Source organism: Aulonocara sp. 'chitande type north' Nkhata Bay, linkage group LG10, assembly GCF_057382095.1.
Source record: "Aulonocara sp. 'chitande type north' Nkhata Bay isolate Kocher_YH1m ecotype deep benthic linkage group LG10, A_spYH_male_GT1.1, whole genome shotgun sequence".
In the NCBI taxonomy this organism is placed as follows: Eukaryota; Metazoa; Chordata; class Actinopteri; order Cichliformes; family Cichlidae; genus Aulonocara; species Aulonocara sp. 'chitande type north' Nkhata Bay.
Window position 1 is genome coordinate 22,214,125 of NC_141353.1, and position 27,425 is coordinate 22,241,549.

At 42.8% G+C, this 27,425-nt stretch overlaps 1 protein-coding gene across 5 annotated transcripts; it reads right to left on the bottom strand.

Moving 5' to 3' along the window:
• Positions 1–1,265: 1,265 nt before the first annotated feature.
• Positions 1,266–27,425, bottom strand: LOC147320891 (phosphatidylinositol-binding clathrin assembly protein-like). 5 transcript variants are annotated; one of them, XM_086309133.1, is made up of 19 exons: positions 26,457–27,424; positions 20,617–20,759; positions 17,173–17,248; positions 16,676–16,778; positions 15,269–15,362; positions 15,060–15,171; positions 14,508–14,614; positions 13,050–13,091; positions 11,204–11,289; positions 10,631–10,694; positions 9,116–9,249; positions 8,780–8,877; positions 8,437–8,550; positions 8,295–8,325; positions 8,013–8,154; positions 7,002–7,025; positions 6,572–6,628; positions 6,273–6,392; positions 1,266–3,620 (listed from the first exon to the last, which is right to left on the bottom strand). In XM_086309133.1, exons 1-19 carry the CDS (start codon positions 26,584–26,586, stop codon positions 3,606–3,608), a joined length of 1,692 nt encoding a protein of 563 aa, XP_086165259.1. In that variant the 5' UTR covers positions 26,587–27,424; the 3' UTR covers positions 1,266–3,605. The 5 variants fall into 5 exon arrangements, with proteins under 5 accessions (XP_086165259.1, XP_086165257.1, XP_086165258.1 ...); XM_086309131.1 differs by having other exon boundaries at positions 10,631–10,733; XM_086309132.1 differs by lacking the exon at positions 7,002–7,025 and having other exon boundaries at positions 10,631–10,733; positions 26,457–27,425.

Genomic DNA, 27,425 nt, shown 5'->3' on the forward strand with positions numbered 1-27,425 from the left:
GTGCTTTAGGGTATGACTAAGAACTGATAAGTCTAGTTTATGACAACAGACAGGACGAGACTGGGCAAACACATAAAGAACACCACACGATGTGGACCAGACCAAACACGTATTACAGTACTTGGACTTTCAATCACGACCTCTCATGATGCTGCTGGCATAGTATGAAAAAGGAGCAAGCATTCAAACACACTTATTGAAAATAGCAACGCTTTAATAAAGAGCGATTTTACAAGACTGCAATGTCTAGCTAGCTAGGTGATAATCGACATTGACATCCATGATGTTTTACAGAGATGCAGATATGGTAACTGTGTTTGAAGTTTGATGGGTTACTTGCAAGTTGCATTTCTGCATGCGAGGCAGCCTTCAAACAGTTACGGACCCCTACATTGTAAAACAGTTGATTTATGAATGTCAATGAGTGTTCATGTCAAGAGGTAAGTAAAAAATCTCATGGAGAAATTTCCTTAACGTTTTCCAAACACACCGGTAAGTGAGAGTTCACACAATGGTCATGCTTTTACCGGGCACACAAGCCAATAAAAAGACGACACTTAATCATGCAAAAAAAAGACAGTTTCTTTGTCTCTAAAAGTAAAAGAACGAAAAAATTCCTTTGAGTTCTGATATCATCCATCCGTAGTGACTTTGAATAAGAAGAAGCTGCGCTTTGATGATGACTTTGGTGCAAAAAATGTTCCTGTTTTGAAGAGGACAGACCCTGTCCTGTCCACTTCCTTGATGAAGACACTCTTGGTATAGACCAGTTGTGATAGTTTACCCCCATAAACCCCAGCCCTCCCGACCCCACCCTTACTCCTCCAGATGGACACAAACATCACAAACATCAACCCTAACCCACCCCGCCCATCGCTGGATGATGACACCTTCAAAGTACAACCATTCAAACACAGATACAGCAATAAATTGTCCCACGTACAGTACGTCATCCAATGGGGCTTCGATCACTTTACAGAGAGAGAGAGCACGTCTAAAAACACATGAACAGCATTACCTATATACAGAGGACACAGTAACAGTCAGAGGTTGGCCCAGGATGGATCGAGCTCTGTTGGTGGGAGTGAAGTGCACAATGAAAAGCTCATTCATCTGACGGAGAACGACAAATAACTGCAACAAGGAGTAATGGCGCGACATTTTCCCGAAGGAAATACCCAAATCTCAGCTGACCTCTTACATTTATGTTCATTCAAAAGTGAAACCTCAAAGAGAACATCTGCCTGCCCGGTGATTCCTAGCACAAATCTCTCTCTGCTGGTAGTAAAGTTGTAGCTGCGGTGAGACTGGTTTTTACATAGCCAGCAGTTACAGTTGCGATTCTTTTTCTTTTTTTTTTTGTTAGAAATCACCAGCATGTGCACTTCCAGCTCTTTGGAGAAGTTTGCTTCAGACTCACTTTGACTGATTCCACATCTGATGACTCGGGGGTTTCTTTCCCCCCCCCGTTTTTTGCGTTTTGCAGCAGATGAGTGAACCTAGAGCCACCTTAAAATGATGTGATGTTGTACAGACACGGTCACAATAACACTCATTGCTAAGTTAGTACAAGCTACCAGCTCGATAGAGATGTGTAACCTCTAACCGAGGAACATGACCCTGTTTATCTCTATGGGAAGGCATGTGCACACAAACACACATACAGTACATGTACATAGAACGGACACAACCAATAAAAAAAACGACTTCATACCCAATTGATTATTGCCCCTTTCGACTGTACATCCCAGCAATGATTTTAGGTTTTTGTGCAGCAGAGCATTGTCCCCTCTTTGAAGGTTTGTGCTATATATATTTTTATATATATCATCTGACTGTGAGTCTAACTCGACCTTGGATCTCCTAGAAAATCCACATTAACATTTAATGTCTCATTAGAGCCTCCCTGTCTCTGGCTGTCCGAATTAATCTGCGCGCCGTCGCTGCGGGCTTTGCTCGGGCCGCGATCGACAGACATTACGCTCAGCTGCTTTCCACTGCTGTCGTTCACTTGATGCTCCAGACTGACCTTTAGCTGTCCTGTCCATAAACGTTCCACTCTACATTAATAACTCGCTTCTCAGTGGCTCTCTTTAAATCCTCCCAGTGGAGGTGAGACTTCTACCCTCATCCATTTTTTTTTTTTAAATTTTATTATCTTTTGGGGTGGGTAGGGTGGGGGTGATAAGGACTTGACAGGAGATTAATTTTGGACAGGACAAATGCTCAGGACAGGGAGGATATCATACAGCTGGGAGTTCGACCATTACTGATTGCTAGATTGAAATTCACCTAATGTCAACTCACCTCCTGTGTGGCTCTCAGTGCATTTTTCACAACTTTTAGAGCAGTTCAGTTGTTATCAGAACAGCTTAGAAAACGAGAAAAAAAAAATCAACAGTATTTTGTACAGAAATCTCATGTGGACATACAGGAACTCTGACACTACAGCAGAAAAAGGCTTCTAACCGGGCTACAAATGGGTGTATAATGAGATTGCATGATATTGCACGCCTGTAGAAGAGGGCAAAACCCCCCAAAAAACGAAACGAAACACAGTGTGTACATCACGTCCCCAAGTAGCGGAGGTTTGTTTACATCCAAATGTGATGCCTGGGTCTGGCTCAGTGCTTTCATCAGTTAATTCCAGTGCAGTAACATGTTGGTACCTGGCAACACATTAATGACATCAGGTACCAAAAGAGAAACACACGCTGTAGCACACCCTACACAGCTCCACGTCCATCCACAATCACACAAGCGTGCCAATTGTTTTACGCCCGATTCTCTCTGTGAAATTGGCAATTAAGAACAAATGGAGCTCATAAAAAGACTCAAATGGATACGTGGATGCAGCACGCTGAAATGTAGAAAAAGGAACGCACGCACGCACGCGCAGACACACGAACACACACGCACGCATTCAAATCAATAACTTCTGACATCAGGTGACGGATGGATGACACGTTACCGGGAACCAATCGGAACAAGATGCTAAAAATCACCTACACAGAAATACACCCTTGGCAAAGGTCACATAGAGTAAAGTGCCAGCAAACGATCCAATCAGAGAAAGAGACGCGTGTCCTCCAAGTTTGATTCAGCTGAGGGATGGAGAGAGATGCGGGTAAGCCTTTATACAGGAAATTATCAGTATGATGGGGTGAGGGGCGGGGGGGAAATGGCAAAAGAGCTTCTGCACTTCCAACGAGCTGTCAGTCCTCATAGTGTCATCACAGGTCGTAATTGCCATTTGAACTGGCAAATCAAGCAGAGGATGAATGGGACTAATGCAGAGCCTCTGGTGCCCCAGCACTATAGATTCAAAGACAGAGAGATCAGTAGCCACATGGAGAGAGGAGAGGAGATTAGAGGGTCAGGTGACATGGAAACTGACATCAGCGTTTCATCTTCTATCCATCCTCTGGTCCTCCTCTCTCCTTCGTCCTCTCCCCTCCCCTTTTTCTTCCTCTCTGCCCTCTTCTTTCTTTCCCCTGCGCTGGATTTTGGTTCTGGATTTGCGTTCGCTGCCGACTCTTTCTCTCTGTCTCTTTCCTCTCGCCTTCTCTCTCCCAGCTTTGCTGCCATGGTTACAACATCATCCCCTACATGAAGTGCATCTGCAGAGGACGGGGTGGTGGGGGGGTGAGAGACATGCAAGAGTAATTTAGTTCAACAAAACAGCTCATCAAGTGTTCAGGCATCTATTGACAAGCGTATTAGCTGCCGCAGTGCCAAGAAAACAGCACCTCGGAGCGGTGATTGTTCAGTAAACAATTATATTACTCTGTTATGTTTTGAATAATTGGTCAAAATATACTTGATTGTTTGTGCTCCTGTGAGTCTTGTAACCTTTGCAGCTGATGATTGCTCGCAGTGAACTTGTTTTTTTCTTCTTCACACTTCCTGGTCAATTTTTAAATTACCTGACAACATGACTCATCATTGAGATTCTTGATGGAGCCACTACTTGAACATTGCTAATCACCCCTAGAGAAACAGCTATGAACGAGTGGCCTCTGTTATTCCCGAGGACTTGAAGAGGCACAGATTCAGTGTTTGTACCAAAGCAATATTCTGCCCGTGTTGTTTCTGTGCTGGTACACATCGGTTTAAGATGTGCAATGCAGCCCGTTAATGTGCTCAAATCATTTAAATAGCTCCTATTACTTCCCAGTTTTCTCCTTTATCTGTTTCTGCTTCAATAATCTGCTTTTCTCAGAAGCTACGCACTGAAGACCATAAATGTTAGAGCTGTCCAATATTTGCAGATGATTTAGTTTGGGCAGTTTCTCCATCCACACACCCTCCTTATTACCTACTAAACATTTTGTTTTTTTATTGGTCATGTTTGTAATAGCATTGCTGCTGCTGCTTCAACAAGGCAGTTTTTTCCCCTACTGTATTGTGACTGCTTTCAAAATTGCTCTGCGTGGTGTCAGATTATCTGTAATTGGTCAAGTGTAAGGAGAAAGAAAAATACAAAAAAAGCACCCAGACAAGCTGCATGTTTGATTTATGGTTTACAAAGGAATGCACAGCTTGACAACTGCACTTATTTTCTGACATGTGATTTGCATGTGAACAGAAGTTGGATAGCTTACCTTAGCATTAAGAGCAGAAACAAAAGTAAAAAAGAATACAAACAAAGAAAAAGAAAAACAGCACACCAATAACCCTAAAGAAAATCACTTTTCTCTCTTATTTGATGCCAAGTTGTGGGATTGTGGGGGCATCACTTTATGCCAAGCTAACCAGCGGCCCCAGCCTGCTCGTTTAACTACATCGATGTAGCCACAAAACAGCTGGGATGCTGTGTATATATAGGATATACTTCATTGGTGACTGACTTCACTGTTGAGGAATTTCCCATTTCTTTGCATTGAGAAACTCTTGGGTGGCTCTTGCAGTATGCTATGGATCATTTGCACTGGGAAGTCAGATCTGCAATCTGAGAGAGTATAGAGAAAGTATAGCTTTGTGCACTTTAGAATTCATACTACTACTTCTATCTGCAGTTACATCATCACTAAACACTAGTGACCTGATTCCATTGGTAGCCAGGCGATCGTGGCTCAAGAGTTGGGAGTTCGCCTTGTAATCGGAAGGTTGCCGGTTCGAGCCCCGGCTTGGATAGTCTCGGTCGTTGTGTCCTTGGGCAAGACACTTCACCCGTTGCCTACTGGTGGTGGTCAGAGGGCCCGGTGGCGCCAGTGTCTGGCAGCCTCGCCTCTGTCAGTGCGCCCCAGGGTGGCTGTGGCTACAATGTAGCTTGCCAGCACCAGTGTGTGAATGGGTGGATGACTGGATATGTAAAGCCCTTAGGGACTAGTAAAGCGCTATATAAATACAGGCCATTTACCATCTCGGTTTCACCTGTCGAAATATTTGTTTCATAACTGTGCAGGCTCTTTTTCTGACACAGTCTAATGCGGCCTTCCTGTTTTTGAGTGTAAAACAGGAGCAAAAACTCTATATTTCCATTCATGAAGCCATCGCTTGATTATAGACCTTGACAGTGATGCACCTATGTCCAACACCTAAGTGTTGTTAACACATTTAGATTCAGAAGTTTTTCTTAACCATGGATATGATTATAATCATTATAATTCTGTCTATAATTCTGTTTACTAATCTTCAATGTTCTTTCGGGTGTTTTGTTGTTGCCAAGCTGGTGAATTCATGGTTTTTAAGAATGTACCAGGTTTTTGCCGCCTCTCTGATTGCTTTATTTTTATTTTTTGGGTGGGGGGCGGGGGGGGGGGGGGGGGGGGGGGGTTGACCCTAATGATGATGTCCCTCACTTGCACTGACATCTCCTTGGGCCTCATATTTAAAGTGCAGTGAAAAATCAACACTTTGAATCATCTTCAGATATCGTGTCTTCAAAGCTTGTCCAAGAACAGAGAAGTAGGCATAACCGGTCATGAAACAGTAAACTGTCCAATTAATGCGAAGCCTCTGAAAATGTGAGAATATCTATAAAACTTGCTGCAATTCCTAAAAAAGTTTGTAAAATTTTTCTGTTAAACCCCTTGAATTAAAGCTGAAAGTCTACACTTCAATCACATCATGATTGGTTGATTTAAAATCCACTGTGGTGGTGTACAGAGGCAAAACTACTAAACTTGTGTCTTTGTGCAACACAACTGCGTACAACCATTGCACTACTTGAGATGATCCCATTAGTGCCCATATGCTATGCTCTTGTCCCCACGCTCTCTGGCATGTTCATTAACATTTCTGCTTGTTTTTGTGAGGGCTGATGTTACCTGTGTTCCTGGGATGGGTCCAAAAGGATTGGTGGGTCTCAGGACAGGCTGGTTATACATGACATGCTGTGGGGGCATCATGGGAACGCCCCCCATCTGATGATTCATCTGAGGAGGGAGCTTCTCAGAGCACAGGTGAGAGCAGGCAGGGAAGGAGAAGAGTATGAGGGAGCGAAACAGGTGGGGAGTAAACAGAGCAACGTGAACCGAGACAAAACAATAAAAATAAACAGTATTTATTGGATAAATTAAAAATCTCTGACTGTAAGACCACGATAAGACTGGAAGTTGTTCTTTACCATTCCATACACAGGCACTTGGGGTGTCGTCATAGGAAAAGCCACTGGTGCTGGAGCCTGTACAGAAAAACAGGGAGGGGCGTAATGCACAATACTTTTTAATAGTGACCAAAAGAAATAAATTAAAATTAACGCTAATTCTGTTAGGGCAATTAATTTCTAATCTGTCAAAGATGTACCTCAAAGAAAGTCATTTTTTGTTTTTTTATGCCAAATAAATATTCCCATTCATTCGGCTTTTACAAGATCTTGTTAAACAAAATCAGCTTTAACGTTTAACAACACTGAATCGAGATGACACCACAAGGGATAAAAGGGCAGTTCTAAGACAGTACAATAAGGAAAATGATTAAGAAAGCAAAGCAGTGCAGTTCTGGAGGATGTCGTGGACAAAACGAGGAGTGAAGGAAAGGGGGCTGAAGAAACTTACATAGCCAGTATAGATCATCCCATTCTGTCGAGTTAAAGGAAAGAGAGAAAAGAAAAACAGTTAAAGACCTCTAAAATAGTTCCGCATACCACAATCACAGCCATGCCCGTTCTCTTTCTCCAAACAGGCAGAGAAGATAAAGCGGAATTTTTTGCACTTTCCTCATGTTAAAATCATCTACTTTCCATTCAAGGCGTGCCACCATCTTTCCAAACCATTTGCCGAGAAAATGAGCAGTTTGAGTTGAGAGGTCAATCAGTCCAAAATTAAAAGGATGAAACCAGACTGAATTGAAGAGACGTGTAGATAATTGGCATGGAGCACAAAAGGCACAGACACATTTGGGAGCTCCTTCAAAAGTACTGATGCATTGAAAGAGCTGGATACAGCCTCACTGCCAATCTTCTCAGTGGTCACTTGGTCTCTTTCACATGACCACAATTATTAGACATCTATAAAGACTTTTGGGAGAAAAATCCAACCGTGCGCAATGTCAGTTTTTATCATTATCTTAAAAAAGCTGAGGCTTTGGGGTTCCAGTTTTAAAAGCTCAGAAGCGCCTAGAAAAATCTGTTTTGTTTTTATTACCTTATCACATTGTAAAGTCTACCGGCCAGTAGGGAAACACTAATGAGCGATAAAGCAACTGACTAAACAGCATGGAAGCCAGAAACCTTTTCAGTTTCTTGGCCATCGCGCTGGAGCAAACCCATCCATTTAGAAATTCACCTAGGATCCCTCATCCACTTATAGCTAGCTTTGGTTTACAGAAATTTATATGTGAAATTATATTTTAATCCCAAATTAACCAACCATACTAAGTGGAGACTGGAGAAACTGTTAATAAAGCAGAAACCTTCACACCCATACTGTCTTGAGAAGACATCTAATCAAGCAGCAGAAGTGGGGGAAAAAAGTGTCAGAGGAAGTGTAAGTGCAACCACAGGACCTTGATGACGCAAGCACAAACTCTCGCAGGCAATTAAAAAGTAATTGTAGCATTTATTTTACCATTTGAGGAACGGGCATGGGTGCAGGTGCCATGGGATGGGTGGTGTGAGTCCAGTTGGTGCTGGTGCACATGGTCTTCGATTGCCAGCCACTACCACCCGTCGGCTTCTTCTCTACCAGCTGACTCCACTGGAGCTCTGGCCTGATGCACAAAAACACACACGATCTAACACGTGCATTTGCAGGTGCACAGAGGATGCAAAAATCATTGAACAGCGTGAGAGATCCGACAGCAGTCGTCTGCCTGCGGCTCGGCTTTTGATGTAAGGCAAACCCACTCACTTTTTAGCTGGCGTCCCCCCAAACTGCAGGTCTGGGAGAAGAAATAAAACAAAAATAAACATAGCATCAGTTGAAAGGGAGACACAGCAAGACTGGTTAACAGGGAAAATGTGAAGAGAAAATTTGCACATTTTGTACTCACTCCCAACAAGGTTGGCTAAGGATGAGTCCAAATCATTGGGCAGCATCTTCCCAGAGTGCAACGGGGCTCCAGGACTGTGAATTTGAGTGGGTGGGGATGGCTTTAGCAAGTCACCTGATGTCCACAGGTAACCATGGTAACGTGAAAAGAGAAGAAATGAGTCAAAAAGCATGAAGAAGCTAGCTGTCATTGTCAAAGCATAACATGCTTTAAGCGTGTGCTTGTTTGTATGTGTGTGTGTGTGTGTGTGAGGTAGTGAGTGGGAATTTACTCTCATGCTTCATTGTACGTTAACATGATTATGTGTACATGTGCGTGCGTGCGTGTGCGTGCGTGGTCCTACCTCCCCAGGCGTTGTTGTTGTTGGGCACAGTGTGTGTGGTCTGGATGGGGGTGAAGTTAGGCTGCAGGGTGAACAGCTCACTAGTCAGGTTTGGCACACTGCAGGAAGGAAAATGGAGTGGAAAGCACAGTTTTTTTCCTCACTTTATTCTAAAAATGTAAAGGCTAAAGGCTTTCATCTAAAGACGTAGGGTAACTGGACAAAATATCAGGATAAGATCAAGGAAATAGACTTGTGACATTTAACTAATACAAAAAACACTCTTTTTAGCAGTATAGATAGGAGGCACTTTTTTTCTTTGTAGAAACTATATATAAGCGCAGACAATACACTCACTGGTTGTTGACGGGTACAATAGGTGAGTTAGAGAAGAGATCTGTGGCCCCTCCACTGCTGTTGGCACTGCCCACTGATTGGGTGCTGGGTGACACGTTAGGTGTCTGAATGTCGATCACTTTGTGACCGTCCTCCTAGACAGAATACATCAACACAATGTAGATGATTATGGTTAGTATAATACACACAAGGTTCACTTTGCTAGTACTATGTCAGACTCTTTTTTTGTTTTTGCCTTCAGAGCTTCCTTAATCCTTATTAGCAGCGATTCAACAAGGTGCTGGCGATTTTCCTCAAAGGATTTTGTCTATGTTGACATGGTAGCAGATTTGTCAGCTGCACATCTAGTATTACTTGTTCCACCACATACCAAAGGTGCTCTATTGGATTGAGATCTGGTTACTACGGAGGCCATTTGAGTGCAGTGAACTCATTGTCATGTTCAAGAAGCCAGTTAGAGTTGCTGGTGGGAACAGCCATCAAAAGATGGGTACACTGCAGTCATAAATACTCAGGCAGGCTGTGGTGTTTAAACAATACCCAGTGGTATCAAGGGGTATGCCAAGAAAACATCCCCCACATCCTTACACCACCACCAACCTGAACCATCCATATAGGCAGGATGGATCCATGGTTTTATGAGACCAGATCAGATCATATCTTCTTTTGTCCAAAAGCGATTAAGGTTGTCCTCAAAGCTGGATGTGTTATGCTCTTCTGCATACCATGGTTGTAACGAGTGTTTTTTTTTTTTTAAATTACTGTTGTCTTCCTATCAGCTTGAAGCAGTCTGGTCATTCTCTTCTGACATCAACGAGGCATTTTCTCCCAGAGAACTGCATCTTGCTGGATATTTTCTCTGTAACCCTAGAGATGGTTGTGTGGGAAAGTGCCCGTCTGGCACTAACAACCATGCTACATGCAAAGTCTCCTCACCTTTCTTCCCCATTCTGATGCTTGGTTTGAACTTCAGCAGGTTATCTTGACCATGTCTACATTCTTTAACTCATCTAAATGAGTTGCTGCCATATTATTGCCCAGTTTAATAGTTTCATTAATGAGAATTTTATTAGATATAAATAACAAAGCATCCAGTGAGTGTGTATTTCAAGGGTTAATCTTCCTTTAAATTGTTACTATCAAATGAAAGGCCAGGATGGTTTGTTTGAGAATAAACTCCACTGCAGGAGTGCAGTATGTAGACTGAGAGTTCATTTCTATTCTGTGTGCATCTCTGTACACTACAGAGAAACAGCGTATTTCACTGTACTGCAGAATTAATGCACTTGTCTATTCAACTTTAACAACAGTGTGGAGGGCAGAAAGTCTTAAGACACCGAGGTCTACATGGTTCACACACGTGAACGGATTTCAGAGTGTTTCACTAGCATAGAAGACAAAAGAACCTAAAAGCACAGGCAATCATATTGTGGTTGAATCCCTGCAATAGTTCTGGCACGTGGTATGTATGAACTGTGCAAACCTGTCCACAGTATGTGGACAGGTTTGACTCACCTTGTGTTGCTGCAGTCGGTTGTCCTCCGTCTTGTCTTCCATGCGGCTGAGAGAGATCCCCGTGCTGGAGAGAGATGACACTGCACTGGACAAGGTGCTGGATCTTAAGGTAAGACACACACCCGCAAACACACACAGGGTTTACAGGTCTCTTTAAATTTCTTTTTCTTTTTGGGGGGGATATTCTTTACTTTACTCTTTGATACTTTTTAACAACACCATGTAAAGCTAAAAAAAAACCCCATTTAGTTATCTGGGCACCATCAGCATGACCCACGGTTGAAATGTTTCAAAGTAGTGATCAGAAACGAACTTTGAGTAAAATTTGATTGTAAGTATCATTTAAGCAACAGCATATGATGCATGTAGGTAAAATGCAAGTTTTATGTTTGCTATAAGAGAAACTGTAAAAATCTGGCAGTAGTAAAATTCATGGTGGCAGATCAGCAGTACACCATGGTTGCTGTAGTGCTAATGCTGGTAGCAGTAAGGGAAAGAACAGCTGTAGCAGAAATAATAGTTTTAAAAGTAGCATTAAGTGAGTGATGCAGCAGGCCAGGTATCTGATCATACCTGCTGGCGGTGGAGAGGTCCTTGAGCTTCCTGCCTTCCAGAGAAGCTAGATGCTGCTCCAGAGCCTCCAGGAGAGAACTGGGAGCCTGAGGGGGGTGGGGTTCAGCAGATTACAACCATGGGCAAGTAGGCAAATTGGGGCACTTAGCTCGCTTTTCCCTCCTCTCCTCACTTCTCATTTCATCTCTCTCTCACACACACAAAGCAGCAGCAAAATTTAGACATCACCCTCAAATTCACTATCTACTCTATGACAGCTCTTTGTTCTGTTTTTTTGTTTTTTTCATTTGGTTTCATCAGGTTTGGTTGGCCAGCATGCACATGTTAGCTTTGGATCATGCAAGCGAGTCCACAGCAGGACTGACAGGTCGGGACAGAGCAGAGCATCATCGCTGCGGGGCTCCAGAGTCGAAACACAACAAACACGTCTGTGAACCATCTAACGAGCCCATGCAGAGGCCAGCAGTGCACAAATGCTCTCGTAAACACACACACTTACACACGCATACACAGAAAGAAAATCACTATCCAAAATTTAAGAGTTAACTTGTGGATTCCACAGTGAGATTCATGTGTTAGTGGTTTGATTGGCTGAGGAAGTAATCACTGGAGCTAAGCACCAAAACTGTGTCCCGCTGGAAGCCAAGGAAGTTAACTCAGTCAAATGTAAACATCTGGTGAAAAAACCAGGTATACACATCGAACAGCTGGCCTGCACTCATTACTGGAAAACAAAAAGGATGGATGGGTTCATTTGGACCACATGTGATACCACAGTTTTCACCCAGAGCTTTACATTTCAGCACCAGAGAACACAAGGCAAACACAACAGGCAAAGAAAAGATTTCTCATATACTTATTTTAAGGGGGAAAGAGAGTAAAATGCGAATTCTGGGCATCCTTCTTCAGAGAAATCTAGAATATGCTAAAAGTTTAAAATTAAAACAGACACATATCTAGAGCTTAGTAAAGGCATGGTTCACTATGTTGTTGAATAAGGGCATATAAGGTCTTCATAAGCACTACAAACACGACATAAATGTAGAAAAGAAAAAGAAAAAACAACTTTTTTCCATTTAAGTTTTTTTTGTCACATTGTTAAAATCCAATGAAAAGGATAAGCTGTATTCAAGGACCATAGCATAGTATGCAGTACTTATGATGGCATTATGTACACCTATCCAAGTCATATTTGCAGAAACCTATTTAACAAAAACCATTCGCTGCTCTCCCCACAGCTAATAATACAAAGGGACATAATCTGTTCAGAAAGTGATGTGAACACTGCTTAGATGGACAAAAGCCTATTTCATAAAGTTGTGCTGACTTTTTTTTGTATGATAAGCCTTTGAGTCAACAGACAAGCTTTGATATTTACACTGGGAAAATGCCTGAAAGACTGCCAGAAAAAATTCTGACATATTATATGCCCCAGTCTAAAATTAATCTGAAAAAAGAGAGAGAGAGAGACTGAAAACTTTTGTGGCTGTGCTGCATAAAAACTGATTTAAAAAAATCTTACCTTAGAGTAAAATTTGTTCTGCAAGGATTCAGATAGGAAAACAGGACTAAAAATTGTCAGGGGGGGGGGGGAAATGCTGCTTTCAGGCTAGTTGCATGTGTCCTCTCTATTCTCGATTCAGACAGAAAAGGAGACAAAGTGAAGGAGTTAAGGAGAGTGAAGAAGAGAGGAGGAGAACGGGGCAGCTGCAGTGTGGGCAGGTCTGTAGGGTGAGTAGGGAACGGGAGCGTTTAGAATGAAGCATTATGGGACTGACTTTGACGGATTTAATACACTGGTTGACTGACTGGTTGATTGACTGATTGAGATGAGATGTAGACTGACCTGTGTGAGATCGGGGCTGTCGCCCTGATCTATCCCAACTCGCTGTGTCACAAAAAAAGGAAGGAGGGATAGGGGGAGGGAGGAGGGAGGCAAAATAAAAATAAAACCAAATGTAACAATAAATCAGGGAATAACCAAAAAAAGAAAGAAAGAAAGAAACCCAATAGACCACATAGTAATAAAAAATAAAGGGAAGAGGCGTGTTGAAGGAAGAAGAGGAAGAGGAGGAGGAGGGAGAAAGAAGAATCAAACCCAAGCATTCATTACTTCATGCAGTGGCTGTAAAGGAAAACAAAGAAAAGACAACAGAGGAGGAAGGCGCATGCACACGCATACAAACACCTATATATATGTATATATATATACACGCACACGCACACAGTACATGTACACACACACACACTTATAAATACACACACGATGAGATCTGGTTGGAAATGAAAGCTGAGCACAACGACTGTTTAGACAGGCAGGGCACAGAGGGCAGACAACAGGTCATGTGACTGCAAGATAAGAAACATCCAAAAGGAAGACACTCAACTAATGTTGACTTTGAACAGAAAGAAGAAGGGGAGGGGGAGCACAGATGACACACAAACAGACAAACACATTTTGTTAGACAGGTAAAATGAATGGGTCCTTAAAGTCAACGTTAGTCTTTCTTTCTTTTTCCTTTTTTTTCTCTCTTTCTTTGGGATCAAGTGGCTGCATCCCAAACCTTCTTCCAAATGGGAACGAAACCAAGCAGCGAGGCAGCTTTTGAAGATGTACACGATTACTCTGCGCAGTCTACAGATCATAAAACTGTTTATATTTATTGTGAAGCCCAGCAAGAGCTGTTAACGGAGTAACAGCCATTTAAAAATAAAAGAAACTTCTATTTATTAACAAAACAAAAAAAAGAAATAGGGTGGAAATTAAGCTATTAGAACAAGAGAAAGAGATAGTGATAGAAAAAGAGCTTGCTTGGGCATGCAGTGCAGGCATGTGAACAGGCAGCACACGAGGGGTCTCTCAACTGGAAGCTCTACATGAGTGTCTCTCTGATAGCCTATAAGAGTCTGGCGTTAATGAGTGCCTTGAAGTAAACCCCTCCCTAGGCCAGGGCAAGAGAGGGACAGAAACAGGAGAAGATCTAGTGCAAAAAAGAGACTTGGAAGATTAAAGAGAAGAAGCTCCCGGAGGCTGATCTGCGGTCAGTTTAGGTCTGAGAAGACTGACCGTAAATCAGTTCCTGGGGTAACAGAAGTCTGGAGCAAATCTCAACAGGTTCAAGTGCGCTTTTCTGCAGATTAAATTTCTCCTGAGTGACAGGACGAAATGAGAAAGGAGCATTTAATATATTTATATAAAATCAGAGAGGAAGGAAGGCCGTTGAGATTCGCTCCAAATAGATATTCCCATCGTCTTTACAGGTGTTTAACTCCATCGAAGAGCGGCAGGACAAACGGACGTTACCTCCGCCACTTTGAGAAACTCGGACAGTTTGGTCATCCTGTTGAGGAAGGTCTTGTAGATCTCCAAAGCTTCTTTGCACTGGTTCTTCTTCATGTCAAAGTATTTCTCTGCGTGCCAGAAGACGAGAAACAGCTCAAAAACAGAATTTACTTTGACCTGCAGCAGTGTATACTGTAAAAAACAACTTTTAAAAATCTATCTGGTACTGATTTTCCCTGTTAGGCCTGTCCAATTCTTGTCCATGCAGGATGAAATTAATTTTCATTAAGACTCCCACTTACAATAAAATCATAGAGTCTGATGGTCTCTTATCAGACCCTCACACCTCACTGCCTTAATAATTAATGGAAGAAAAGAAGTTGATCATTACACAGTGGCCCTTAATTGAACTCTGGAAGACAGTGGGAGGAAAAATTGATTTTCTCTAAAGAAGGATTAAGTGGAGTTGGATGGAGTCACAGTCTTGTGATCTTGACATCAGAGGAAAATTACCACATAAATATAGAACGAACTAAAGATAGATGAACTCAGGATCTGCCGTGTCGTGCGTACCCAACATGTTGATGACGCCTTCGTTATAAGCGGCAAACAACCGTATGGAGTCTTTAAACAGCAACATGAAGGCTGTGTTGATCACTCCGTTCGTCAGCTCGTTGGAGTTTGGCTGGACGATAGGAGGAACGAACGAGAGATGAGATATTGAAGTGACAGCTACAATTGCTTACATTAAAGGGTTTGGAGCGATTAAGGCAGATGTTTACCTGGAAATCCAGCAGTGCATCCAGCTGGTTCTGAATGATGGGCAAAGTCTTAATCAGCTTCTCTGTGTTCATGGTGCGCATCACACCATCAGCCCTAAGAATCACACAGGAGAACACACGCAGAACTCATCAAGCCTGTAGAGGAAGTGATGTACTGAAAATCAAGAGTATGTAACTTCCTCCTCTGTGGTCTTCCTCTTTTTGTCTTACCTGGCCAGCTTCATTTTCAGCATCAAACATATCCACTAGCCCTCCTTTGCACGTGTCAAACAGTCTCTGCCTCGCTTCTCTAACTTTATCTCCGAACTGGTCGTCCTGAGCTGTCTCGCTGATGTATTCATTTCTGATCTGGTCCATTTTGGTCACTCTCAGTGAAAATCTGAGCATCTTCATCTCTGCCTCTGGTCTTTTTGTTAGTGGCATCTCTAAACCATACGTCATAGCAGGTCTCACTACAGTCTTGTACAGCTTCCTTTTCACCCTGCTATCCTTTTGTCACAAATCACCCTGACACTCATCTCTATCCACTCCACCCTGCCTACACTCTCTCCTCTTTGCCTCTTTTGTGCACAAGCCATTGCTTTGGATGGTTGGCCCCAGATGTTTAAACTCATTTGCCTTAACTATCTGTACTCCTTACAGCTTCAGCTTTACAACTGTTCCCTCCTCTTCTTCCTCTTCTCTCTGGAGCATACCTCCACTTTTCCAGGCTCTCTTCCAACTCCTCCCTACTCTCACTACAGGTCACACTATCATCTGCAAACACTATAATCCACTGAAGGTCCTGCCTGACCTCATCTAACCCTGATGTAATCCCACTCTGACCTCCCCACTGAAAAATGTAAAAATGTCCTCACGCATGTCCTAAACCAACCTCACAATCATCCTTTGTTGGTTCAATACTTGTAATTGTTTTCCTTTGTTTGGTCTGTTATGACCACTAGCTTATAATTACAATGTTTTAAGATTGCAGTTATGATATACTGACTCTAATACAGCATTTTAGCATCAAAGGCTGTTCAATTTCTTGCTCAACATTGTTCTAGAATATCACTAACAGCGACTCTAAGCTTTTATTACTCAAAGGCTCAGTTCATCTACTCTCTGTGCCCTTTTAGCTCTGTCTCTTTAAGGTCCTACTGTCTTCTGATTGGCTGCCCATATGCAAACAAAACTGTTGTGTTGCTCATCTCAAACATAGGCACAAGACCACTTGACACAAAAATAGAAACCATTTTGAACACACTGTTTTTACAAGACATGCATTTGCCACTTGGGGCTGCAATGACTACTTGTTAACATAAATGTACATTTAAGGAAAAATAGAAAATATATTTACTGTTTCTACTATACAGGTAAAGCAGAGGATAAACAACAGGCAAAGTGTTACAAGCAAGAGTATCCTACCCTCTCTTCATTTTTGTGAAGTCCACCGCTGCTAGTCTGTAAGACATGGCTTTTTCATTCAGGTAGCGGCTGTAGCGTCTGATGAAGGTTGACATGTTATACCCTGTAGGGCAGAGAGAGGGTGCTGCAGTTAGAGATTGATCAGCTTGACCAATTTTCACATTAGATTAAGAAGCTACACTTATTTTAATTAAAAATATAGTCGCTTCTTTGCGACCAACCCGCATTTCCAGTGCTCATGCATTACCTTACTTTATTTATTTATCTTGTTTTCCTTTTGTATATATAATTAAAAAGTCACCAAGCATGTTTTTTTAATTTTCCGCACCCTTTGTAACAAACAAAGGGTACAGTCATCTGTAGGTTTTTCAGATTTGGTCCGTCTGAGCAGCAGCTTATTGATAGCGCTACAGAGGCAGCGAGAGTCCGACATAAAGTCATTTTGTTAGATGTACAGCACTGCTGAGTCTACAAAGAGCCAAATGGCATTAAATCACCTTGTAGTGCAGCCTTATCTAGAAAGTTGTTGAGGTTGAAGAGTGTATTCCTGGAGGCAAGGTACTGCATCAATCTCTGAAGGAAAAAGAACAGAAGAATGAGTTAGTGATTTCTCTCTTTCTGTGGCCTGACAGTTTCAAGTCAAGGCCAAACTGCCACATGGGCAGCCTGTATGTACACAAATGTTGCAGCTTTATCTGCATTTTTCAGAGGGTAATTGTGCTGGCTTGGGTGACGCAGGTAACGTTTGACAAAAAAAGTTCTTCTTTTTGCAAAGTTACATTTAAAAGTAATAAAATGTACCTTCCAGTTGAACTCTGTTTATTGTTTCGGTGCCTTTTTAATGCAGTAGTGTGACAAATAATATTACTGTGCACTGTAATATTATCTGTGCTTTCTGTGTGTTTTCAGTGAATTAAAATCTAGTGTTATTGTATTTATATGTTATCAATAATTAGAATATCTGTGGCATCTTACTGTAAAGATCATAGCATATGTATATATTTGTGTATCTACCCTACCTATAATTATATATGAATGAAACCTTGCACAAACATCGTCACACGTGCAGCGATTTTTAGCATCTATATGTTTTTTTAAAAGATTTATTATAAATCACGATTCTTTTGATTTTCATATTCACCACCTCCCTGCAAATGTGACGTTATATTCTCCATTTGTGTTTGTTTCACATGTCTCAATCCACATACGTTGCTCGTACGTAATTTAAAGGTCACCAAAGTTTGTATCTGTGACAGACTTTTGTTCATGTCACCACGGAAACTCGGAAGAAGAATTTGAAAAAGCACCACAGGCCTGGCATTTTGTGTATGCACTTTGCTAAGGCCTCAGTCATGCAGGTCTAGGAAAACCGTATTCCCTGAGCAGTTGGCAAGTGGTTTGCAAAGAGGGTAAATGCTAAAAGGACTGGTCCTTATAGAGGGCTTTTCTACTGTACTGGAGCACTCCAAGCACTTTATACAATATGCTTTATTCATCCATTAATAAAAGGACTTTTTTTCTGCACCTAAGTGCTTTCTAGCTAACACTGGAGCTGCCAGAGATTGAACCACCAACCTTTCAATTATCTTGTTCTACCTTCTGAGCTACAGCCACCTCGTGGTGCTGCACCAAAAACCTTCTTGTGATTGCTTTGTTTGCTAGCAGGCTTCAACATTTGCCCATATATTTTGCACATATTTTACTGCTATGCTTTAAGGCTTCTCCACCACTCAGTGAGTAATTGTCGAGTGTTTATAGATATAGTGTAAATTGCTGTCAATGCCCAACGCTTGTTGCCCAAAGCGTTCATAACCCCTGTATACCTCTTTGCTCCAAATTTCAACTAACAATCTCCAGCAACTGCTCACCAAATGGTCAGGGATAACACATTTCTCATTAGTAACCAGTGGTTGCTATCAGCAGTGCACTCTCTAACCTGCACATGGCCAAATTCTAAGCTAGTCAGCATTAGCTGCTAACTTAGCAATTGGCGCTTGTTCAAAGTTGCATCTGATCTAAAAAAAAAAACACAACATCTGCAACACAAAAGCAGATTTAAGGCTGCAAAAATTACACCACCATTTAATCATCAGTTATTATTCATCTCTGGCTCTCTTCCACAGTGTGTCTTTGTCCTGTCTTCCTCCCCTCACCCCTAACCGGTCGCAGTAGATGGCCGCCTCTCGCTGAGCCTGGTTCTGTCAAGGTTTCTTCCTGTTAAAAGGAAGTTTTTTCTTCCCGCTGTCGCATCATATTATTGTTGGGTTTTTTTTCCTGTTGTCTTTGCATTATTGTAGGGTCTTGACCTTACAATAAAAAATCACCTTGAAGCCACAGTTGTTGTGATTTGGTGCTAGAAATTGAAAACGGCAAACATTAAAGCCAGTGGGTGACATCACTGTGTCTACAACAAAGTCTAATATACAGTCTACGGGTTTGACTAGCATCTTATAGTAGCCAGTGTTACCAAACTTGGGTATATTAGCTATCGCTGTGTAACTCACTTTCTTACTTGTTTCACTGACCGTTTGCCCCGTCTTTATTTGAAAGCTCTTGCCCTACTTTTTTTTTTGCCTTTTACTAATTTCACAGCCAAGAAGGAAACAGTGAAATAATCTTCCTGAAACTGTATGAAACAGACACACTGACATCCTTGAAAACTGTATCAGCATTCATAAACATGTCCAGGCTTGATGTAGTTTGTCTAGGTTGAGTTACCCAGGGGGAAAAGAAGCAGATTAACTTTCCTGTAACAACTGAAAGCAGGCAGACAATTAAGAGCTCAATGGAGAAAAAAGGCAGCCTCTGGAAAAAGCTACATGTATTTGTTTGGTTTATTTGAGTCGTGGTTGCCAGGGTGGATCAGGTCAGTCAGCTCGCTGTGGTGTTTTAACATTAAGAGCTGATTCATACGACTTTTCCTTGATCTAGCGTTCACAATCTGCCCTCACTACCAATACAAAACAACCCCTTCTTTCCTCAACTGATATCCCATTTGCAGCAAAACCCATTCCAGCATCCACTTTTTAAAAGGATCAGATCACGTTAAGCAAGCTTTGATGCCAATTCAGAGGCCTGTAAACACGCAGTCTTTCTGGCCAGGGTGAAAACCAGTGAGGAAAAAGCCAGGCTAAAAACGCCCAATTTAAACAACCCTGACAAATTTTTAAAACATCATGTCACTGCTCATGTCACTGAAAGCTTTGTTGCTCACATGCTCTGAAAGGGTCATCGTCCCCGGAGTAATCATTGCCACGGCACTTCTATCTAGTCTCAGAAGCTCATCATTTAACATGTTTGATGTTTTTTGGTCGCTGCTCTCGCAGGGTGCGCAGTGGAGCGCTGCGATTTGTCATACTGGCCATTGAAATGTCAGCCGAGTATTTCATCTGTCCTTGCTGGACACATGGAAGACACGTTTTCAAAGAATCTCACTGAGGGTGCGTTGGAGAGAAATCTCTACAAAGTATTTAGGATCGATCAAAACACCAGCAAGCTCAGAGTCTCTCTCGTGCTCATTCACAGAGTATTAGACTGTACAGGAAATGGTTTGATCGTCATCTTTTGCTGCCTAGTGACAATTTGTGTAGTTAATTGATAACACACACAGGAGTCACTGGTAATGAGAGGTTATTTGGTGCCTTTTTCTATTGGAAGAGCAATACTGATAAATAGATGAATAAGCTTCTCTACATTTTTATTTAGAGCTTCGGCAGAGTCATTTTGGCCTTTCAAGTCACGTCCCACCACTCAGGAAATGTTGACCTCAAAAAAACAGTGAGACGGATCATTTTAGAAGCACCATAGTGCGTTTTAGATCTCTTTAAAACAAGCGTTTTTTGTCAGGATGACAAATAATTTTCCTGTTGTCACAAGATCAGAGGGGACAGACATCCTCCGAATTTCCCCGGGCATCCATACGTCGATGCGGGTTGACTCACCTCATTGCCGTACATCATGAGGTGGTGTGTGGTGATGAGCGCTTTAAAAACCACAATCCAGCTGTTGCTAGTTGTGCGCTCCAGCAGTGTGTCTGCCAGGTGGGGGATGCTGACGTTCAGCTCATTGGTGCAGTGGATCAGGTCTGGAGGAGACAAAAAAAAAAGATGACCCATGAAACAATCTGGAGAAAAGTGTGAAAGCAAGGTGAAGGAACACACAAATAAACTCCAACCCCGCCTGTTCACTTACTGTAAGTCATTGTGAATAAAAGCAACAGTTGCTGATGGAGTGAACAATCACACAGACTGAAGTCATATTGACCGGTGCATTTATCTCGCCTCAATGAACAAATGATGGATTAATGATATCGATGAATGATATAGTCTCTATAGATGGATGTATCTCCAAATGCACATCTGAGACTGTAATTCAGCAACGCTGCCAGCCTCCTCTACAAAAATATCAATAAAATATCAACTCAGAAGATGGAAAGGTACATTGCAAGGTCGATTCCATTCCCGCGTAATGAACTTAAGCGACACATATTTTATTTAGGAAAAAAAAACTAAAAAAAAAACTGTCAGATGAATGGAGTGATGATGAATATTGACTGTGAGTTTTCTTCCCGAGCATCTTTGTTAGCGATGATGGACTAAAACAGATGACCCCCACCCTCCCAACAGTTAACATCCGAGAGTCGCATCTAGAATGTAAATTGGCCGTTTAAAGCAAATGTGGAACACGTTTTAAAAAAGGGGGAAAAACAGCTCGGTGCTGTATGTGTCACGGCTGGGGGAGGGAGCCGTGTGGTGTGGAGGAAAAGGAGGACCCAAAATGCAGCAAACTGATGATACGAATGACGTTTTATTTACAGGGTGGTAGTGGCAAAAACAGGCAATGAAGCACGAGTAATTACAAACGGAAACCTAAACTGGGAGAAACTAAAGAGCAAACCTGAAATCTTACAAAACGGAGAGCGGAGCAGAGAGACGCAGACCAAGGACCAGGATACCAAGAAACACAGACGAGCCGACAACGAACACAGACCGACACCCACTATATATACACACACACACAAGGTAATCGGGTAATCGCACACAGGAGGGAAGAACAGCTGATCTGAATACACATGATGACTGGAGGACACAAGCTGAACACAATGACAACAGACACAGACTTTCAGAACAAAACAGGAAATCTAGAACCCGAACCGGACACAAGGGGGGAGGACACGGAATAACTAGAACAGAGGGAAATAATCACAAAACACAAAACGCTGGGTCAACGACCCAGGACCATGACAGTATGTCAGACTCAAAGGTCTGGCAAACGACAGGTCGAGTGTGTGCTCGCATGTGCGTGTTCACATCTGAGAACTGGCAGGGAAACAGAGGAGTGGGGTTTTTGTTTGTGCTCAGTCTTGTAGATACAACAAAAATAATTAAATAGAGATAAGAAGTGTTGCTGGGATGGGTTGCAGGAATGTTGCCCTACATTCTTTAAGGAACTGGGCTCAGAAGCAAAATGCAAAGTATGTTTGGCATCTGTTGAAGCACAAAGACTTGCAGGCTTCTAGTAAAATGGTGCAAACATGTTTTACACAGTGCATTACAGACTGCATAGCCTACAGATCCACTTATGTGATTCTGAAATGTTCAATTACTGTAAACGAAAGGTTGTTAAAATCTTCAGGGACAGATTTTCTTATCTTGACTTGGGGCATTTCTACAGTAAAAAAACCTTTTTTTATAAACACACTATACAGAGTGCATTCATAATATATAGCTCATGCTATTTGCTCAGTGACATTTATCAGCAAGCTGGAGATTTTTTTCCTGGATAAACAATCTGCATCAAATTCTCAGTGATGCTGTTAAAAGTGAGATTGTGCAGGCTGCTTAAAGGCCAGCTGGTAACAGGGTCTCAGCTAATCCTGGTAAAACACACACTGGGACCAAAAGTGATAAACAGACAGAAGAAATGAATCTAAAATGTTACCAGATGAGATGAGAAGTGTGAAATCAGGACGATCCGCGGTTTCACTTGAATTTGGTAACAAGACACCAGCAACAAAAGTGTGTCGCACAATTATAATGAAAGGAACTAAATTAAAGAGTCCCTTGTGCAATCAGAGAAAACCAGTGTAGTCACAGGCAGACGGGGGAGCATCTGTGTGCTGAGATACTGAGAAAGCTGTTTGGTTTCTGAGATCTGCTTCTTTTTTTCTTTCTTTTTTTTTTGCAGGATCAGAGGTTATCAGTGTTTTGTTTTGAAAGCTTGATGAGGTTTTCTGCAGCCACTGAAACGCTGGATACCAAAGAGTCCCGGTTCGCACCCTGATTAACCATTGACTGCATGTCGAAACACACCCTAAGCAACAGCGACCAGCGGCAGCTGATGTTTCGATCCAACTCAGCTTGGTCTTATTTTATTTTAGTTTCGACTGCGAAAGCCTCAGCAGGAACAGCACAGCCAATAATAAGTGTAAAAGTATTGATTATAGGTTGTCACCTCATCCAGCTTGGCCTACAATGAATTACGAACGCAGCCAAGACTGTCAGACTCTCAACTCTGCTGCATTAATGTCATGACATTTGGTCTCCTGCTTTAGGGCCAAATATAAGCCAAAGGTCTGTCCACTCCCTACATCTGAAAGCAGAAAATGTAACATGCACAGGAAGCAATAAAATTGGCACAAGAAACAATTCCCAAACTAACACATATTGAATAGATATATGTATATATACGCAACAATAAAATCCTCAATTCCTCCTTTAAAATCCTTAATGTGTGCCTCTTGCATTCCATGTCTAAATGTCTTTTCTCGCTGCTGCCTTTCACTGAATCCAGCCAAGAGGCCAAAAGCGAAGAACATCGGAGCAAAAAAGGCAGATAATTATTCTCGACACAATTAGCTTCTTTTTGAATAAATCTACAACGTGACGCTACAGCATTTCAGCAGTGACGCACAAGCAAAGAAATCATACAGTGAATACCACTGCTGACTGTGCTCTGGGGGCAGAAGGTAATTTTTAGCCTGATTACTCTTCTACTATGTCATTACCCTGTGTTTGTGTGTGTGTCATGCTCATTATTTGCTGTGGGTCATCAAAGATGAACATTTGCCACTGAAGTCACCTACCACAGCGGCAAGGTCATGACCCCGTAAGAGGGGGGGAAAAAAAGGAGGCCTGGGTTTGGTCACTCTGAATAGATTTATTGTGCGTAGCATTTATTCTATGCTGTGCCTGCTGTGGTGGCTCAATAACAACTAGAGTGTATTTTAACTCTGCTTATCAAACTAACCTCAGATTATTTTAACAGATTCTTTCTTTCCAATCTGAACAGTTTCTTCCCGGCAGCTCTGTATTCTTTTAGCCACACCGAGTTTGCTCCACTCGCTCGTGTCCTCCATGCAGAGAGCTTTTATAATAAGCTTTGCATTATCTGAAAATACAAACCAAATGTCCGCCGTTTTCTCATAACCTGAGTTTACCACGCAGGTTCGGTTAGAAAAGAGTCTCAGATGCATTGATGGTTGAACAAAGAGACCTGTGATTGCACGCAGTCCTGTACAGCTGACTCATCAGAAGCTCCTTGAGAGCAGTTGTGTTCACTGCCTTTTCTTTGCATTCTTTATTCACTTCCCCACCAAGGTCCTCTCAGTCAAATTAAGGCTCAGGCCCACTGACCGCCTGATGACAAACACACTTCCTTCCTGGATCGCCTCCTTAACCTTAAAAGTGTGCCCTAATGCGGATGAGAGAGAGTGCTGGATGTTGGCTTAGAGAGGCTCTCTAGCTGGAAATAGAAAGTATTTTATTGCGGCATCTATTAGAACAGCTGCATCTGAATGGCTTCAGTACAAAATTGCTTATTTAACTAAAAAATGTGATTCACACATCCATGAGAGTGAATCAAATCTACAAAGGAGTCGTATCACTGTGGAAAAGGAGAATAAACCACCTTCACCAGAATAAACTGACCGACTCTGAGAGAAACTTCTCTGCCCTTGTGAGTCGTGACAAAAACTGTTTTATAATCCACTTGACAGATGGACATTTGTCATGTAAATGCTCCGGTTCTATTTTAAGATTTTCTGCTCTCACCCTTGAGTTAAGTGACATTTACTAGTTTCTGAGATACACCCACTCGTGGCAGGCGCTGAAGGTGGATGACCTTCTGTCGTTTAATATCTGCAGGAGTCCAATGTTCTCATAAAACTGGGGCGTCTGTGGCGAGCACAATAACAAACGAGCACCGGTGCCAGTCTGTTGATGCACTTGCGGCGATACTGAACGTGGAGCCTTCAGTAGGCTTGATTCTCTTCTACTTATTTTTCCAAGGATGTGTGAAACTGTGTATAGCGTAAAACATCAGCCTCTAAAAAACTTAATAATTAACACTGAGCGCCTGCCACCATCGAGGTAAGATTAATATGAAATCAAAGCAGCAGGAATTACTCTAGAGCAGGGGTGGGCAACTCCAGGCCTCGAGGGCCAGTGTCCCTGCAGGTTTTAGATGTGTCCTTGAACCAACACAGCTGATTTAAATGGCTAAATTAGCTCCTCAACATGTCTTGAAGTTCTCCAGAGGCCTGGTAACGAACTAATCATGTGATTCAGGTGTGCTGACCCAAGGTGAGATCTAAAACCTGCAGGACACCGGCCCTCGAGGCCTGGAATTGCCCACCCCTGCTCTAGAGTCACAAAAGGGCTCCTTCATCGTAAATGCTCAGAGAAACCTGCTTCTGAGCCCCCACTGGGTGTTTCCTGCTTCTTCTTCTTCTTTTTTTTTTTTTTTAGTGAGGCAGCCCTCTTTAGATATATTACACTGAAATGCCTGGTGGCATATCTTGTAAGGGAGCCCAAAATCCACAATGATACCCTCTGCTGTGGACATGACTGACCAATCCACTGCCAAACTTGCCAGGCGACCGACTGACTGGGTGGGTGGGTGTGTAGCTGGATGACTGGCTGTTTGGCCACTTGCCTCATGGTCTCTCTCTGACTGATTTATCCACATTTCCTCCAGATTCGCTGTCTTGCTGTCTGTCTGCCTGCATGTGAGTGTGACTGGCAGTGCCATTGATCACCCATGCTCTCTATTGATCATGTCAAGTAATTATAGTGAGGCAGAAAAGCCACCTAACCTAACAGCCACCTAATAATCACTGATGCAATCCACATGTGAGAAATCCTCTTTATCACTGTGTGCATCATTGCTACTGATTGCATAGACAATTAGCTGGGGAGTGGAAAAAGTGCACTGCTCTTCCTAAAACCTTGACAGGGTCCTCAGCACCTTTAGGACTGACCAGCAGCGCGTTTATCAGCGAGAATGCATGGCAGAAAAATGTTGCACAATAACGCACATTCTGTACTGAAGAGTCTCCAGCAGTGCTGCTGCTGCTCCTGATAGTGGCATTAATAATGGATAGGCCTACACTGGTTGCAATATGATTAGCTTATACCAGAGTGGCCTATTTCCCCTGAATGACATGCACAGATAATGCCTGGCTTGCCCCCCTCTCGCCTTATATTAAAAAAAAGAGAGACGAAGAAGATCTCCGCTTGCTCTGATGGTCAGTGGTGGATCCTGTGTGCGCTCGGCTGCTGTGTAAATCACGTTTTAATCTAATGGAATATAACGGTGCCTAATTAAAGAAGCTGTGAACATAAGCGGGCCGGATGAGAGAGAGAGAGGTGGTGGGAGGGGGGAGCGTAATGCTGTTTATACAAGCTACCCTTTGTGAGGAAAAAGATGCTGGTCGCTTGATGCATGCATGCAGGCAGGCTGCCTATCTATACAGTAAGCAGTGATGGTATGCTTAACCTACAGTCAAGGTGTTTCTTCTTGGGTCCGCTGACTTCGTGCGTCGTGGCCTTGCAGACGGCTTTGCTGATGGCAGACCCGGTCATGCTGTGCTGTGCGGCGGCGATCCGGTCGGTCAAAGACTGTCCCGACATGTTACGGAGGAGGCGGCGGTGGTGGTGGTGGTGGTGGAGGAGGAGGAGGAGGAGGCAGGCGGAGGAGTGATGGTCGAGTCCGGGTGGGGGGAACCGGGGAGGACGATCAAAATGTCTTTAGCGGCAGGGAAGAGGAGGAGGAGGAGGGTAGTGCCCTCTGTGAGAATCGGCCAGAGGAGGGAGAAGAGGAGGAGGAGGTGGTGGTGGAGGACAGCAGCGTACACGGACCAGGATCCGGTGGGAGAATTCATGCGGCGGCCAAATAAAGCGTTAAACGGTCACACATCCAGAGAAGCATCCAAAAATCCAGCGCAGGGCAACAGGGTGGCCCAGCTGCAGAAATAATCAACCTGCTTGTAAAAAAGAAGAAAATCGGTGTAGCCTGTCAGAGTGGCCTGCATCCAAAGCTGGTCAGTGTATTAATATAATCTACAGTATCCCTGAAATAGACGCTGCTGAGGGTGAAATGCCGGCGCAGAGTCCGTGCCAGAGCGCTGAATCACAAAAAAGCAATGTCAGTGATAGAAAGACGGCCGGCGATGATTATGAAATCTATGCGGCATCACCATGACTGAAGACTAATTTTTCAAAGACACGGGCTGTAGCATTGTCCTTTCCCTCCCCTTTTCCTTCTTCACCCGGTATCGCCTCTGAACGTGTGCACAGATCCGACTGCAAGCGCCTCTCTGATTCGCACACAGCACCCCGCGCTGGCTGCATGAAACCTCAGCCGCTGTGATTTTTATCCCCAGTCTTTTTAATCTTCTTTACAAAAGGGTGTATTTCTCTGCTGAGGTTTCCGATAGGCCAATTCTGATTTATTTATTTATTTTGTCAGT